Source organism: Nymphalis io, chromosome 18 (assembly GCF_905147045.1).
Source record: "Nymphalis io chromosome 18, ilAglIoxx1.1, whole genome shotgun sequence".
Classification (NCBI taxonomy): Eukaryota; Metazoa; Arthropoda; class Insecta; order Lepidoptera; family Nymphalidae; genus Nymphalis; species Nymphalis io.
The window spans coordinates 578,415-595,090 of NC_065905.1; the positions used below are offsets into that span (position 1 = coordinate 578,415).

At 33.7% G+C, this 16,676-nt stretch overlaps 1 protein-coding gene across 1 annotated transcript; it reads left to right on the forward strand.

The window, feature by feature from the left end:
• The first annotated feature begins 1,508 nt into the window (after nt 1-1,508).
• On the forward strand, nt 1,509-8,421 carry LOC126775250 (gustatory receptor for sugar taste 43a-like). Its single transcript, XM_050497051.1, has 10 exons — nt 1,509-1,571; nt 2,855-2,969; nt 3,814-4,007; nt 4,608-4,755; nt 5,187-5,342; nt 5,520-5,660; nt 5,982-6,167; nt 7,204-7,313; nt 7,785-7,946; nt 8,323-8,421. The coding sequence occupies exons 1-10, from the start codon at nt 1,530-1,532 to the stop codon at nt 8,383-8,385; spliced, it is 1,317 nt and encodes a 438-aa protein (XP_050353008.1). The 5' UTR covers nt 1,509-1,529; the 3' UTR covers nt 8,386-8,421.
• Nucleotides 8,422-16,676: the final 8,255 nt, after the last annotated feature.

Sequence of the window (16,676 nt, forward strand, 5' to 3'; positions counted from 1 at the left end):
CAAATCGAGACTTCATTTTTAAATAAAAAGTACGGTAGCGTTTTGTTTTAATAATTATGTTATTAGGGCAATTTATGGTAAGTGCACCACGATGATATAAAAATAAGGCGTGGCTGCCATCAAAAATGACTTAAGTATTTTTTTCGGGCTAACATCCATTAATAATGTGCTTCATAATAAACAAACGTCTTACTTGAAGCCATAAAAACAAGAGAGATTATTTAATGATTAACTTTGTAGTTAATTATTCTATAAACCGAGACTGCTTAGTGGCTAGAAGGTAGGAATTTTCACTTTAAATTGCGGATTGAAAACCGACCAAGCACTGTCTAGTTTTTACGTGCTGAATTTATGTTTATCTTGTGCTCGGCAATCGACGTCGTAAGGAAACCAGCAACTGTCGAAAAAAATGTAAAATAGAAAAAGAATGAATGAGAAATGAATGTTAATCTAAAAATTAAATTAAATTAATGAAATCTTCTTAGAAGAAGAAGACACTTTTGCCCTACAGTAGAACATTTAATACAACCTTATATAATATATTAATAAATCGATACAAGGAAGTGAATATTATGTACATTCTGTTTATATTCTATTATTTCATATTCTATTCAAATCATTTAATTTAACACTTAATTTGAAATTTATAATCAATAAAAGTTAACATTTAACCATTTTTTCGAGATTTAAATATTAATCCACCTAAGGAAACCCTCACCATTTGTAACTGCTTAACAATTCTCATAGCTATTAAAATGTATTTTATAAAATAGATAAAATTATAATCTTGTTTACGATAGAATCAATATTTGTACGAACACAGATGGTTCACAAGGATGCAATTAAAAAGTTTCAATTAGTTGTAAAACTGACAGATAACACCCTAATGAGTTTTTACTATACGATACTTTTATTGGAACTTCATAAGCTTCAATAATATACCTATGATTATTAAGCGGGAAAAACCTTTAAAGCTTCAACAAATGTGTGGATTAAGAAAAACGGCCACTATTGGTTTTGTTGTTCCGGCTATGATCGAAAGACCAAGCGAGTAGAATAAAACAAATATTCTGCATAAGAATTAGAGCTTTGTGCGCGTCTGTCGTTTCGCCAACACGAGATGAATTACCAACACAAATTAAGCACATGAAAAACCAGAGATGTATAATTTTATCGTTTAAAATCTATGTGTAGAGAATAGATTCTTTTCTAATGGAAGTTGATGCTTTCAAAATTGATACCAGCTTTAACCATAAGTTAAATCAAAAGTTTATTAATTAAACATAATTATGTTAAATAGTGATTTATTCGTTTGCTAAGACAACATACACTTTTTTGTTTGTTAAATATTTATAACAATAACTATAAATATATTAAAGCGAGGTATATTAAAATTTCTACGTGGTACTTTCAAATGTGTATTTTCATATATTCTGATAATGAATTCTTCAGGTGCAGAATCTGATAAAGGTGATGGCGATGCGGCTGCAGTTCAAACTGATTCGGACTCGGGAATAGAAGGAAGAGTTATGCAATGCGTGGTGGGAGGAGCACATGCTTTTATATTAAGGGTAATTTGTTAATTCAATTGTCGATATTTATTTATTTTTAATTTTATATATTATATTTACATAAAATTATTTTTTAAGTACATATCATTCATGGCTTTTAATAGACTTATTACTTTCCTAACGTTCCAACGTTTGGCGTTGGAAAGTGAAAGTCACGGAAGGTATTACTTTATGTTCAACTTTAAAGGGTGACTATTGTAACTACTCTTATGTAACATGATACGATTTAATATTTTTGTCATTATAATAATATAAGTATACCACAATTATCAGTGCTTTGGCTTCCTTAAATATGAAATCGGGCTACTAAAAATATTGAGCATTATTTATGACGACTATGAGAAAGGAAATTAGGATCAAAAATTAGAATCTTAAATAAGTTCTTACTTAATAAGCTTTAAGAATTTTATTAAGTAAGAATATATCATTAATATCTTTGTGATAATTTAAGCAAGAGGTACATAAAGTGTAGGCCGTTGCACGTTTTATACGTTATATAATCAATAATACATAGACGTCTAACAAAAACAAGTCGTAGTTCGCGCGCAAATGATAATATTTTTAAAGCTTCAATAAATATTGAGCTAGACCTAAAATAGCACTCTACACTTATATTTTTAATGATGATATACGTCGATTACTGTTAATATATAATATACTTTAAATAAATATGTATAATTCTCTTTACAAGTAGGTAATTATATACGCATTGAAATCATTTAATAATATTCAATCTATGCTAATATTATGAAAGCGAAAGTAACTCTGGCTGACTGTTACGCTTTCACGGCTAAATCACTGAACCGAATTTGATGAAATTTAGTATGAGCTTGAACTCCTTGAAAAAGAGAAAGAGGACATTGGTTACTTTTTAATTTTAAACATCTACATCTGCAAAACTAGATAAATATCTATCGCAATATAATTAAGATTATCAATAAATTGGAAGGTAAATAGAAAAAAAAAAACAGTTTTATAAATAAGTCACCTGTTTATTGTATTTACGCAAACCTTTGTGCATTATATGTTGAGATGTAGTGAATAGATTATATTAACTAAACATACTTATTAATCATTATATACTACGTAACCTAATTTTGTACCTATTTAATGTACGACCTATTGGAAATAAAGGCAGTATCTATTCAGCAGTCTCGGCTTTCATTCCTCTCTCAGGGCACCACATTACAATGTCCTACATTGTCTAGTCTCACTTGAGCCTAGCCGTCCTGACCAAAATATGTATAAAATTTTGTTTAATGACTATTATTTTTAAATTCTAGATATCAAGTTTCTTCGGCCTCGCACCGCTACGGTTCGAGTCTAGAAGTAATGGATTTTCTGTTGGGTTGTCGAACGCTATGTGCATTTACAGCTACATCTTAGTTACAATACTGGGTAAGCTTGAGAATATGATAAAATCATACTATATATTACGTTATTGTAACACACATCATTACTATGTACGCCTATTTTTCTATTAATTGTTTTGAATTTTTCTCTGTAAGTGATTTAAATGTAAATCTTTTGAGATAATAAATGTATCTGTAATGTATATATGTAATCTTTTGAGAAAATAAATGTCTCTAACCGTATGTATACCAAAGCATTTTCATAATATTCAAAATATGCAAATGGTAATTTGAAAGCGTACGTATATTAGAAGAATTTTGAAACAACGCCGAAGGAATAAGATCAATAAAGCTATTCTGAAAGACCAAACTCAAAAACACATACGCAATTTCAATTATTATACCCCAATATCGTATGTACTGGTGTCTGTATTTGCGACATTACCATATCTTTATAACATTTCAAGGAACATAAATAGCGTAACTTAATGTTCATATAATGTTGAATGTTTTATGGTATATTATAAAAATAAGACTATTAAATTTTACATAATTTAATTTTCAAAAAAAAAAAAACATTTTACTGACTCTCTATAATTTTCTTTTAAAGTTGCATCTAATATCTATTTCTGAAATGTATATAACACCTTTAATTAAGACAACACTTATATATCAAGACTTTTATAAATTATTCCTAATTTTTTATATTGTTTGTCTTGTTGGCGTTGATAAAATAGATAAATAAATAACCATTTCAGGGTGTGAAAATAAATTTATTAACATTTTGTTATTTGTATTGTATTTTATTTAACATGGGACTAAGCCACTTTGTATTCCTGACCTAAGATCGTAGTTTTAAGCTTTAATAATTCGAATACTATTTCTTCTAGTAATATGTACAGTATTTGGACTGGTTGCCGAGATAAATGTAGGCGTGGAGCTCTCTGTGCGGATGTCATCAAGAATGTCACAATTTGTCTCCACTTGTGACGTACTTGTGGTGGTCATAACAGCAGGTGCAGGAGTGTACGGAGCGCCCAAGAGAATGAGAAATATGCTTAAATTTATGGAAAGCGTCGCTTCAGTAAGTTTATGATTTTTAAATAATAATAGTATCAGTATCGCCAAAATTTGAAAGGACCCTCGACTAAGATTTGTACCGCCTGATCAGATGTTCAATCAAATTAAAGTAACAAAAATTTAACAAAAAAGTTCGCCTGTTTTATCTAAACTTTGCTCATATTTTTAATCAAAAAATGATTCCATAAAAACTTACCACGCTTCTGGTCTTTTTACATGTTCGAAACTGTAATAAAAGTTATATTTATTTCTGTAGAAGTAGAGAATAATATCAAACTTGCCAATCTTTTGAGAAAATAAATGTCTCTAACCGTATGTATACCAAAGCATTTTCATATCTTCAAAATATACAAATGGTAATTTGAAAGCGTACTTATATTAGAAGAATTTTGAAACAACGCCGAAGTAATAAGATCAATAAAGCTATTCTGAAAGAATAACTCAAAAACACATACGCAATTATTATACTTGAATTGATTTGAATGGAAGCCATTTTAGAAAAACATAAATAACATTTAAAATTTAACTAATAATTATTATTATGTTGTATATTCTTAGCTCAAGTACCAGGAGATCAAAATTAAATATGAGTCCTACCTTATAGGTTGACAACAGCATCGGTGCCCACTACTCGCTCGTAACGGAGCGAAAACTGTGCGCTATACTACTAGCCATTCTCATCTTCTTCTCTGTGCTGATTGCGGATGACTTCTGCTTTTACGCATTGCAAGCCAAGAGAGTTGATAGACAGTGTAAGTTACGGATTTATTCGTTTTTTTAATGACCCATTTCCCCTTGGCGTTGCAAAAAGTCAAATTAGTATACTTTTTTTATTATAAATATTAACGTTAAAAAAAATATGCTTGTTTCTAAATTACTATACATGAATTTTGACATTGCACGAATTCATGAAATTTGGAACAAAACCCAACAATATTATGATGAAACAATGATGCGCTCTCTTTTATCTCTTATAATCCGATGGTAAAGTGTCATCGTCGGAGTACTCCCTTTCCGACGCACAACTGTATAACTACCACCTAGCTGACTCTAAACTTCTACTAGGAACTGATTGGCCAGTTTGGGATACTTCAGGTTTTGAGATCTGCAGTATAGTAAGCAAGTTACTAGAGCAAAACGCAGGTTAAATGTATACACTTGTAAAATAATTCTTATATTCCAGGGGACGTGGTTACAAACTACATTGGTTTTTACCTCCTGTGGTACGTCGTGATGATACTGGAGTTACAGTTCGCTTTCACCGCCCTCTCCGTACGTGCACGTTTTCAAGCCGTTAATGATGCCCTGTCATTAACTGCAAGACATATCTCAGTGCCAGGTAAAAGTACCAGCATTTATATTCTACTTCTAGGCAAAGGCTTGGTGAATATGATATAGCAAAACAAAAAGATCAACATCGGTCCAGTCGCTTAGGAGTCCAGTGACATACACACGTTCAGATGAACTATAATATAAAGAGATAAAATGATTTTAAAAAATCTTTTTAATATTCCAGTTGAAAAGACAAAAGATCCAGCGCCGCTGAACATCTTCGCTATACGAGTAGCAGCTGAGACGCGTCGGTGCGCCAACAATGTCAGTCTGCTAGTGGACACGATGCCTGGGAAGGAGAATGCTGTTATTATTCGAAATGCTGGTCAGTTATACATTAACCTTACTTTGTCTTCTTTCGTATATCACATTACTGACAGTATTTTTCACCGTTGTTAAGGCATATATATATAGTGTATTTTGTGTTCTGGTTTGAATAGTTGAATATAAAATAAGAATATGTCAGAAGTGGCAATTATACTGGAAAGAGTTAGATAGATATGAAAAATATTTATATATACATTCCTTTGTATATGTATTTAATCACAAATTTAATGTGTTTATTGTTGCTAGATAAATGTAAATAAACATTTCTATTTAAAATATTTTGTTATAAATATTTTTAAATACTTAATTTTATTTCTAGTAAGCAAGGAACCAAAGCTTGTGGTACCACCGTGTGAGGCGATCAGGCGTCTAGCCTGCCTCCACGGCGCTCTTTGCAACGTCGTGCACCGTATCGACAACAGCTACGGCTTACCGCTCATAGTTATCCTCATATCAACACTTTTGCACTTAATTGTAACGCCGTACTTTCTTATCATGGAAATTAGTAAGTCATTTTTTTAATTCTTTATTAGAAGCGGTTAAATTACGTTAGCCTTAACCGTAGACTTAGAGCCTTTACCCAGCAGTGTGTATACAAGAAGTTACTTTTACTTTTTTTTTTTGTTATATTTTTTTTATTATATATTTATACTATAAATTTTTTCAAGCCGCGAATAAAGTATCCGTAGGTAAAATCCTGTCATTGCCTGACATTCATTCTGACTGTCAGAGTTACTTCCGCTTTTATAATATTATTCTGATATCCGAGTTTTAGCCACGATCGTATTTTGTTTTATTTAACGCGAAATTTCGAAATAATTGTACTCATTGGTAGTGGTTGTCTTTGGGCAGAATCATCTCGGTGGGTACTGCTTATCAATTTTTCTATCACCAAACAACTGATACTCCATATTTATGGTTCGTTTAAAGTATGAAAGAAGACATTCGATGTAAAATAAAAAAAATCAAGCCTGATTACTCCATCTACATCTTAACAAAGGTTTTAAATGGCTTCTAAAGCGTCCTTTAACAGTCTGATTCCTCAAGAATTGACGTTGTGAAAGTTGATAAAATCACCGCTAGGTGTCGTTATTAGTACTTATGGTTTACACATATACTTTGATACGAGTTTATACCTCAATTGTATTTCGCAAATGCTAACTAAATTATTATTCTAAAAATATATTAACTAAATTATTATTCTTGTAGGTCTTATAATGATATTATTCAATATATCTTCATCTTTAATTATTTTACTTATAAAAGCTTTTTATAAGTTTTGAAAATATAAAAATAAACATTTAAATTTATCAAATATTTCTCTTGTAGTTAGTTAAACATAATTGTGCCATTAATTTAAAATAAATGTTAAAAATCAGGAGATTTCATTTGTGAAGTACAAAGTTTAGGTTAAGCTTATGTTTAATTAACTTTATTGTTTTTTTTTCCTTGAATAATAAAAAAATACATTATTTCTTTCACATAAAATATAATAAAACTGTATCACAACAACTTGCATAATTATTATTACTTAACTACAGTTGTATCGACCCATCGAATACATTTCTTGGTGCTGCAGTTCTTGTGGTGCGCAACGCATATAATCCGAATGTTCGTGGTGGTGGAGCCTTGTCATTACACAATCACTGAGGTAAGTACTTCATAGCAGCTCAGCGGCATTGAATATTCTGCAGTAATAATATTCAATATGAATATTGATAGATGGTTTAACGGAAGACAAACGAATTGATATAAAGAGAGATTGTGTGAAAGATGACATGCATAACAGTGAGTGTGGAGATTACGGCTGACCGAAACGAATAGGGGACGAGAACTAAAGAAAGGGGGGAGGCAGGAATAAGAAAGAGTAGAATCAAATATAATAAAATGTCGTTATTTATCACAAGACATTCTTATGGACAGTTTTTCTTGGCAACCTAAAAGCCATATTATACATAAATTGGGCTTCGAATTATGGAACCGATAAAGCTGCTCGGGGCTGAATTGAAGATTCATTGTTTTCCACGTGAATTAAAAAAAATGTTTATATTTTAATTGATAATTAACAATTAATTAACAAAAACCTCATGACATAAACCATATAGCCAAATACAATTACCAGGGTAAGAGAACTGAGGAGTTGGTTTGCCGCCTCATGACATCTACGCCATCCACCGGCATGCTGCCCTCACGATTAGAACTTTTCTCACGTCAACTGATGCTGCAGTCAGTAAGCTACAGTCCTATGGGAATGTGCACGTTGGATAGACCCCTCGTGGCATCCGTGAGTTGTCTTTTGAGTATACTTATGTATAAGGATACAACTGGATGACTCCGAATTCAAAGGCAGGCAAGCACCTCTAAATTTTTATTTGCTTAATTTGTGTTTATAATTCATCTCGTGCTCGGCTGTTGGGGAAAACATAGTGAAGAGACGTTTGGGTGGATGAAAATCTGCCACGAGTACTAACCCGCATTGGAGTAGCGTCGTGGAGTAAGCTTAAAATCTTCTCCTCCAAAAGGCAAGGAGAAGGTAGTCCAGCAATGGGACATTTATAAGCTGTTACTTTATTATTAATTTATATATACTTATTGTTTTTCGAATGTAATTGAATATTTATTTTCTATTTGACAATAATTAATTTTTTTTGCTTTTTCAGGTACTAGGAGCAGTCACTACGTATCTAGTAATATTAATCCAATTCCAAAGATATGATGCCTAATTATTTTTTTATTACTATATGTATCACTGGTGGTAGAGCTTTGTGCAAGCTCGTCTGGGTAGGTACCACCCACTCATCAGATATTCTACCGCAAAACAGCAATACTTGGTATTGTTGTATTCCGGTTTGAAGGGTGAGTGAGCCAGTGTAATTACAGGCACAAGGGACATAACATCTTAGTTCCCAAGGTTGGTGGCGCATTGGTGATGTAAGCGATGGTTAACATTTCTTACAATGCCAATGTCTAAGGGCGTTTGGTGACCACGTAGCATCAGGTGGCCCATATGCTCGTCCGCCTTCCTATTCTATAAAAAAAAAAAAAAATCTCTTGTGTTAGATAAGTTTATGCTTGTGTTTTATATAATTCAATAGATGTTGATGAACGATTTGAAGTGTTAGTAAAACGCCGACTTAATATCTTACCTTTAATTAAACAGTATTGTAATTCATTAAGCTTATCATCAAATATCAAATGTCACGTGTCCTTAAAACTTGTTTCAATTTATAATAATAAAAAAATTAAATTGAAATATATTATTTGAAGTATTCAAACGGTTCAGAATGTAAAATTTCTTTTTACCTACATATTAACAATAACAGCACTAGTAGGCTACTTAATACACACACACATACTGCCCAGTGGGTATATTATCACACAGGTACTTTTGACACTAATAATTAATATAAACCATTACTTACATCATTAATGCGCCACCCACACGAGAACTAAAATATCATGACTCACAATTTTCAAACCGGATCACAGTAATATAAAGTAATATTAATAATAAACAGAATTACATCGACATTGGAACTGTAAGAAGTATCAACCAATCCTTACATCGCCAATGCGCGTCCAACCTTGGTAACTAAGATGTTATGTACCTTGTGCCTGAAGTTACACTGGCACCCACGTACTTCAAACTGGAGCACAACTGTCAACTGCACAACAATCAAATATAATAAAATGTCGTTATTTATCACAAGTCATTCTTATGGACAGTTTTTCTTGGCAACCTAAAAGCCATATTATACACAAATTGGGATTCGAATTATGGAACCGATAAAGCTGCTCTGGGCACCCACGTACTTCAAACTGGAGCACAACAATACTAATACTAAGTATTGCTATTTGGCGGTGGTATATATGATGAGTAGGTTGTACCCATCTAGACTTCCACAAAGCTTTACCACTAAATGACTTTTCATAAAATCTAGATTGCAAAAAATATATATATCTCGGCCGTAACGACGATATTTACTATATAAACTTAGTCGTACCTATGTAAAACCGGGACGAGTCGCCAGTTTTACATAAAGGCAATGATTCCTTTTGTCTCTCGTCCGACAAACTTTTCAACATTACCGGAATCCGGAACTTTATTAGGCGACTATTTGGACAAAATGTAAATGCCTTAGAACTATCACGATGAAGTGCCGTATAAATTAAGAGAACGGTTACTACCGGTCTTCGTAACTTGAACAGTTCGACTCGATGTTAGTTTAATTTGCAGCACATACGGCCGAAGAAAATAATATTATGTAAATATACAATAGTAGTTCGTGTATTCATTTTGTATATTAGTCGCAATGAAGTTGCTTTCATTTGAAAGACGCTAACTTCAGTATATAATCGGTGCTTTTGCCAGTTTTTTTTTATTACTTCTATTACTATAATAACAATAACAATAATTTTGATGTCTGTATAGTATTTTTCTTATTTTAGTTGTATATATTTAAGGATTTCATTACATATTTTTTAAATAAAGTCTTTATAAATAAGAACATAATATGTAATATGCTTGTTAATATACAGATTCAACTAATAAAATGTAAATTATTAATCAAAAGGAGGCTTCGACTGCAACGTTTTCTTTGAGAGACTTATAGGGCAACACTGCTTTTTAACTGCGACTTAATGACGAGTACATTCCACTAGCATGACCTTCGAGGACATTCTGTGGCCTTATGATCTGCTACCATGTAAGAAAACCACAAACTGACAGCAGTAGATACTTAACAAATAACTTTTTCTCAAGATTGAAAAGAGTCTTTGATGCGAAACCTATTTTTATTTTAAAACTAATCACAGTTGAAATTCAGATGCTTGTAATCCATTCTCAAGGTCAAGTTGAACTTTTTTTTGTTAATTCATAATAACGAATGAATGTTTTTTCTAACTATTGCACTTTCAATTCTACATAAAAAAATATATGAAATATGACTATTGTCACCCAAACATCCATTTTTGTAAATGCCTATGCACCTGTAACATCGATCAATTCGAGCTGGCTGAAGGTAAAGCCAAAAAAACTGCGTCACTGCTGACAAAGGTCTATGGTACTAGCAACAATGTCCAGTGCGCGATAGCAGGAAATCTGGATTGTCTTCTGTATTCTATTTATTAAACACATTGATAGTTATTATTTCTTACGAATACACAATTTGTTCAAAAATAAAACCGGTTTTTGATTTTTAAAATTAAAAAAAACCTAAAGCGTATATATATTTATATATATTTCTATAACCTATTCATAGAGACCAATGACCTAAAACATGATACATCAACTGTTAGTTGGTGAGGTGTTGGGTATCCATTTGAATCTAAATTCTCCAGATCAGGGGTACCCTGTTATTGTAATATCATTTATTTCACAGGATGATGAATTATCTTTTGATACTAATTCTACATTTTGCATCAGGGGTAAATATAAACTATGTTTTCTAACTATAATATTTTACTTACAAAGAGATATTTCATAGATTTCTTATAGGTTATTAGTAGAAATTAAATTTTCCCCTCCGTCCATTTTCTTTTTAGTGGATAAAGGGCTTTAGTCGATTGTGTTATATTCGAGCGTGAGGGCGCAACAAACGCTTGAATACAACCAGCCTTCCATGTGTCCTCGTGAGTTTCAAAATAAAACCTGTCACGATGGAAGCGAACAAGAATAGTACTACTAAACATGCTCACGAATATTTTCGTCAAACGATATACAAGATAATTATTCGATTATCATATGTACCTAAAAAAATATAAACTTATACGAGATTAGTGAATTTTTTTATTATGGTTTCAATGATTTTTTTTATTATGGTATTACTTATATAATATCAATGACATTGTTTATATTTATGTTCATTAATATTATTGTAATTTAACTTCTTGATTTTTTTTTTTTTAACTTTGTAATTAGTCGATTTGATTGTACTCGTAGATTGCATTGTATTTTTGTCTCTTTCTGTTGTCTTTTTTACACGCATACTCTAACATTTGTACTATTTTTAAGTGGAAACTTTATTGGTTTATGATTTAGTAATAATTCCTTAATTCTATGTAATAACACGCTGTATGTTTCCCAAATATAAATAAAATAAAATAAAATAAAATAAAATCAAGTTAACCGCAACATTTCCCTGCCAGTCATTATTAGCACTTGCTTACAAAGAGCAATTCCATGTGGTAGGTACCACCCACTCATCACATGTTTTACCAAACAGCAATGCTTAGTATTGTTGGATGGAAGGGTGAGTGGTGAGTGTACTACAGGCACGAGGCACATAACATCTTAGTTCCCAAGGTTGTTGGCGCATTAGCAATATGAAGAATGTTTAATATTTCTTACGGCGTCAACCTAGTCTACCTATACTAATAAAAATTAAAATCTTTACATTTAGCTTCAGCGCTGAGTCTGTTATCTATCGGCATATATGGCATTTAATAGTTCTCTCATCTAAGTAATAACATAGGTAGGTACATTAAATTTGCTAGAGGCCATTGACCGTAAATTATGGTTATTGGTTATTATGTCATTACGCTCCGAATGAAATGGTTTAAATTTAATATTCGCTTTCAAAATTTTCTAAGTTAAAGAAACATATACGAACACGTTATGTAACATCTTGTTATTATAAATATTATGCATATGGTATATTACTTTCTTTTCTTTTTTCATACTTTGAACTGGGCCTGTCGTTCGTAGGTGTCAGTTTTTAAATAACTTAAGCCGTACCTCACGTATTTTATTCTATTCCATTCTTGTCTGCACTGCTCTATCCTATTTTGCAAATAAACACAAATACACAAATATATGTATATATATTAACTTATACATAATTTCTGACTTCATAAGATGGAAAACTTAATTTCTATTTCAAATAAAATTTAATGTTTATAGGAAAATATAAACCGTCAAAGCAAAGAAAAGTTATTTTAATCATAAATAATATTTTTAAGAAAACCCAGATGAGCTTGCACAAAGCCGACTCCGGGAAAAAAAACAATGTAGAATACCTTTAGAATGTTAGAATAACTTTATCTCCAATATTATGTACTCTGAGCTATTCCTTACATCGTTATCCTATGAGTTGTTCCTTACAGCGCCGGTTGCCTGGAAGAGATCGCTACATAGCGATAATGGACTTATCGCTTGTATGCTACTTATATTTATGTTTTATCCATGTTTTTTTTTTCTTTGTGGTGTCCAATAAAATATAAAGCAAGGTACTCAGTGTACTCATGAAAAAGTTCTTACAGGCAGTGTGTATTCTAAAACACTGCACCCATTTACGGTAATATTTCAAGATGCAACTAAGGTAGAACGCCGATTTCCCGCAGTTTCCAAAATGTCTTTAGATAACTCGGATTATGGTTTTAACCGCGGATAATTCGTATTTCATGTTTTGTCTAGAAACTTCATTGAAACAACTGTATTGTTTAGAATTTGTACTTTAATAGTAATTGAAGACGACGTGGTACGATTTTCCAAACTTTTGGACAATTTCATGACGAAGATGAGGTTATTATCTAATGTTTCTAATAATAATATTTATGTCCTTCAGACCGATTTCGGCCACGGCGGCCAATCTCAAGGGAGATTAGCCAACTACGCAGGAGATATTATAGTGCACAAGTGTGCGCGTAAACACAGGTGCACTCTCTATTCCCTAACTCTCATAATCCGATGGGACGGCAATCCGACACAACCGGAAAGAGTTCAGGCGCAGGACCAACGGCTTTACGTGCTTTCCGAGGCACGGGAGTGTACACACTTCCAACTTCCACACTCCGGGCTGATACTGTTTCTAATACAGTCAATGTCTATTAACTGTTATTAATAATGGTGCGAAGACAATGATGGACTTCTCACCGAACTCTTTTATTATTGTTAACGTATGTTCACTGTTATCATAACCGGTTCACAGACATTTATTTGACTATCACCGACATTATTTATGACATTCATAAATAATGTCCCCCGGACCGATATCGGCCACGATTGCCAATCTCAAGTGAGAGAACCATCCAATAACTTTTTATTAGCCTGACCTGGCATTTGTACCCAAGAACTCGGCGTCTCTTACATCTAGCCACTAGGCCAACGAGGAAGTCCACCGAACATTCACTATAAAAGCAATCATATGACTAATTGGTTTATTTCACAATCACAGCCAACCCGCTCGTTATTTTTTTTTATATTTCACAACATACGTCTGGAAAAACGAACAGATATATTGTTTTGACGTTGACAATAATAACTTCAAACTAAAATTACTAACTGCATACAAATTAATTATAAGAAGTGTGCCGGAGGCTTGGAGAAGAGCTAATGTGCAAGCGGTTCCCAAAAATGGGGATCGGTCTGACCCGGCAAATTATCGGCCAATAGCTATCACCTCAGTACTTTGTAAGGTGATGGAACGGATTTTAAACAACCAACTGATCCATTACCTATAAGATCACTCTTTAATTAATGATCGTCAATACGGGTTTCGACCAAAACGGTCCACAGGTGATCTTCTAGCGTACGTAACGCACCTCTGGGGTGAAGCTATCGACAAGCATGGAGAATCGTTGGTTGTCAGCCTCGATATCTCCAAGGCTTTCGACAGGGTCTGGCACAGAAGTCTTCTCTCCAAGCTGCCGGCATATGGTCTGCCTGCTCAGCTATGCACCTGGATTGCCAGCTTCCTACACAAGCGTAGCCTACGTGTTTTAGTTGATGGTTGCGCTTCACAATTCTATGTAGTGAATGCTGGGGTCCCCCAGGGATCTGTGCTATCTCCCACACCCTTTCTTTTGCATATCAATGATAGGCTCTCTCTTGGGAACATACATTGCTATGCAGACGATAGTACAGTGCATGGTGGATACCACGGACGCGCAGTGGCTGGGCGAGCGGAAATTGAGGAGAGGCGGAAGAATCTTGTCATTGAACTCGATAGGACGTTAGAGCTCATCGCCAAATGGGGCTCTGATAATCTTGTTGAGTTTAATGCCAAGAAAACACAGGTATGCGCTCTCACGGCGAAAAAGTCAACATTTTCCCCTCTTCCCTCCCTCTGTGGTACTCCGCTGGTGATGCAAAGCAAAATCGCCATGCTGGGGATTGACGTTCGCTGCGACCTGCGAAGGGATTACATCGAGGCTGTTATAAAAACAGCTTCACGGAAACTGGGAGTTCTGAACAAGGTGCGGCGCTTTTTCACGCCACAACAACTGTGCCTGCTGTACAAAACACAGGTACGGTCTTGCGTGGAATATTGCTCGCACCTTTGGGATGGCTCCGCTAAGTACCTACTTGAGGCCTTGGACCGGTTGCAGCGACGTGCCGTACGCATTATTGGCGACGTAAAGGTCACAAACACCCTTGAACCTTTACAATTGCGTCGTGAGATAGCAGCACTGAGCGCTTTCTATCGACTGTATCACGGCGAGTGCTCTGAGGAATTATTCTCTCTAATTCCTGCTTCCCCCTTCCTTCTTAAGTCCACGCGAGCTGGTTCTCGATGTCACCGCCTAACTGTGACAGCAATTCCATCGCGAACAAAGAAATTTGGCAACTCCTTTCTTTGTCGCACTTCCAAAAAATGGAATTCCTTACCAGCTCACGTATTCCCCTCCTCTTACAACCCGGGTTCCTTCAAACGAGGCGTGAAGAGGCATCTTGCGGGCCGGCAAGGCGAAGGCGGCTAGTGCAGAACGTTTTTCCCGTCTGTACTGGCCGTCGTCGAGTTTGGACTCTACTACCACTTACCATCAGGTGGAGTAGAGTCATTTGCCCTCCCGGCGAATATAAAAAAAAATGTTCACTGTTATCATAACCGGTTCACAGACATTTATTTGACTATCACCGACATTATTTATGACATTCATAAATAATGTCCTCCGGACCGATATCGGCCACGACGGCCAATCTCAAGTGAGAGAACCCTCCAATAACTTTTTATTAGCCTGACCTGGCATTTTTACCCAAGAACTCGGCGTCTCTTACATCTAGCCACTAGACCAACGAGGAAGTCCACCGAACATTCACTATAAAAGCAATCATATGACTAATTGGTTTATTTCACAATCACAGCCAATCCGGTCGTTATTTTTTTTAATATTTCACAACAGACGTCTGGAAAAACGAACAGATATATTGTTTTGACGTTGACAATAATAACTTCAAACTAAAATTACTAACTGCATACAAATTAATTATAAGGTTAGGTAAAGCTTTTTGGGGGAAAAACCTAAATAAACGGAACCGCCACCATTAGAAACTAAGATTTTACCTTAAGTTTACCCTTCAGACCGGAACAAAACGAAAATAAGTATTGTTGGCTGGCGGTAGAATATACGATGAGTGTAAAGTACCTTTCCGGATGGGCTCGCTTGAAGATTACCACCAAGTAAGTTAGGATTTAATTATGGCTGACAGATATATATTTTTTTATTTATCTCTAACGGTACAAGCTTTGTAATCTTATACACGAACACATTTTTAATAATAATATCTATACGTCCTTATAACCGACCTACCAAGCAGAAGTCAAAAATAATAATATCATAATAGCATCTTAACTATATTGTTTAAAAAGACTCACTTATTGAAAAAAAAAATTATTTACAATCACAACAACAACAAGAATTAAAGATAATTATTATACAAATTAAAAGAACAGAAATATAACAAAAGTAAGTGTTTTATATGGAGAATATGACATACATATCTTAATTGCTTGATTCCAATTGATTCGATTATATATTCAAATTATATACTAATCAGGTCGCAATTTTAATTATATATAATTCAGTTAATAATAGGACATCTTGCTTAACAGTTTTACTTAGTGCATTAAATATTTATAATATTATAGATACTATAAAAGAAATTAATGTTATTACTATTTTTGTCCTGTTCAGACGTGAAGCTAATCACTGAGACAAACTGTATGTTTTGAGACCAGCGTAAAAGTTTTAATTGGTAAGAATCACACATGACACGCCCCTCCCGAGTTTGAAC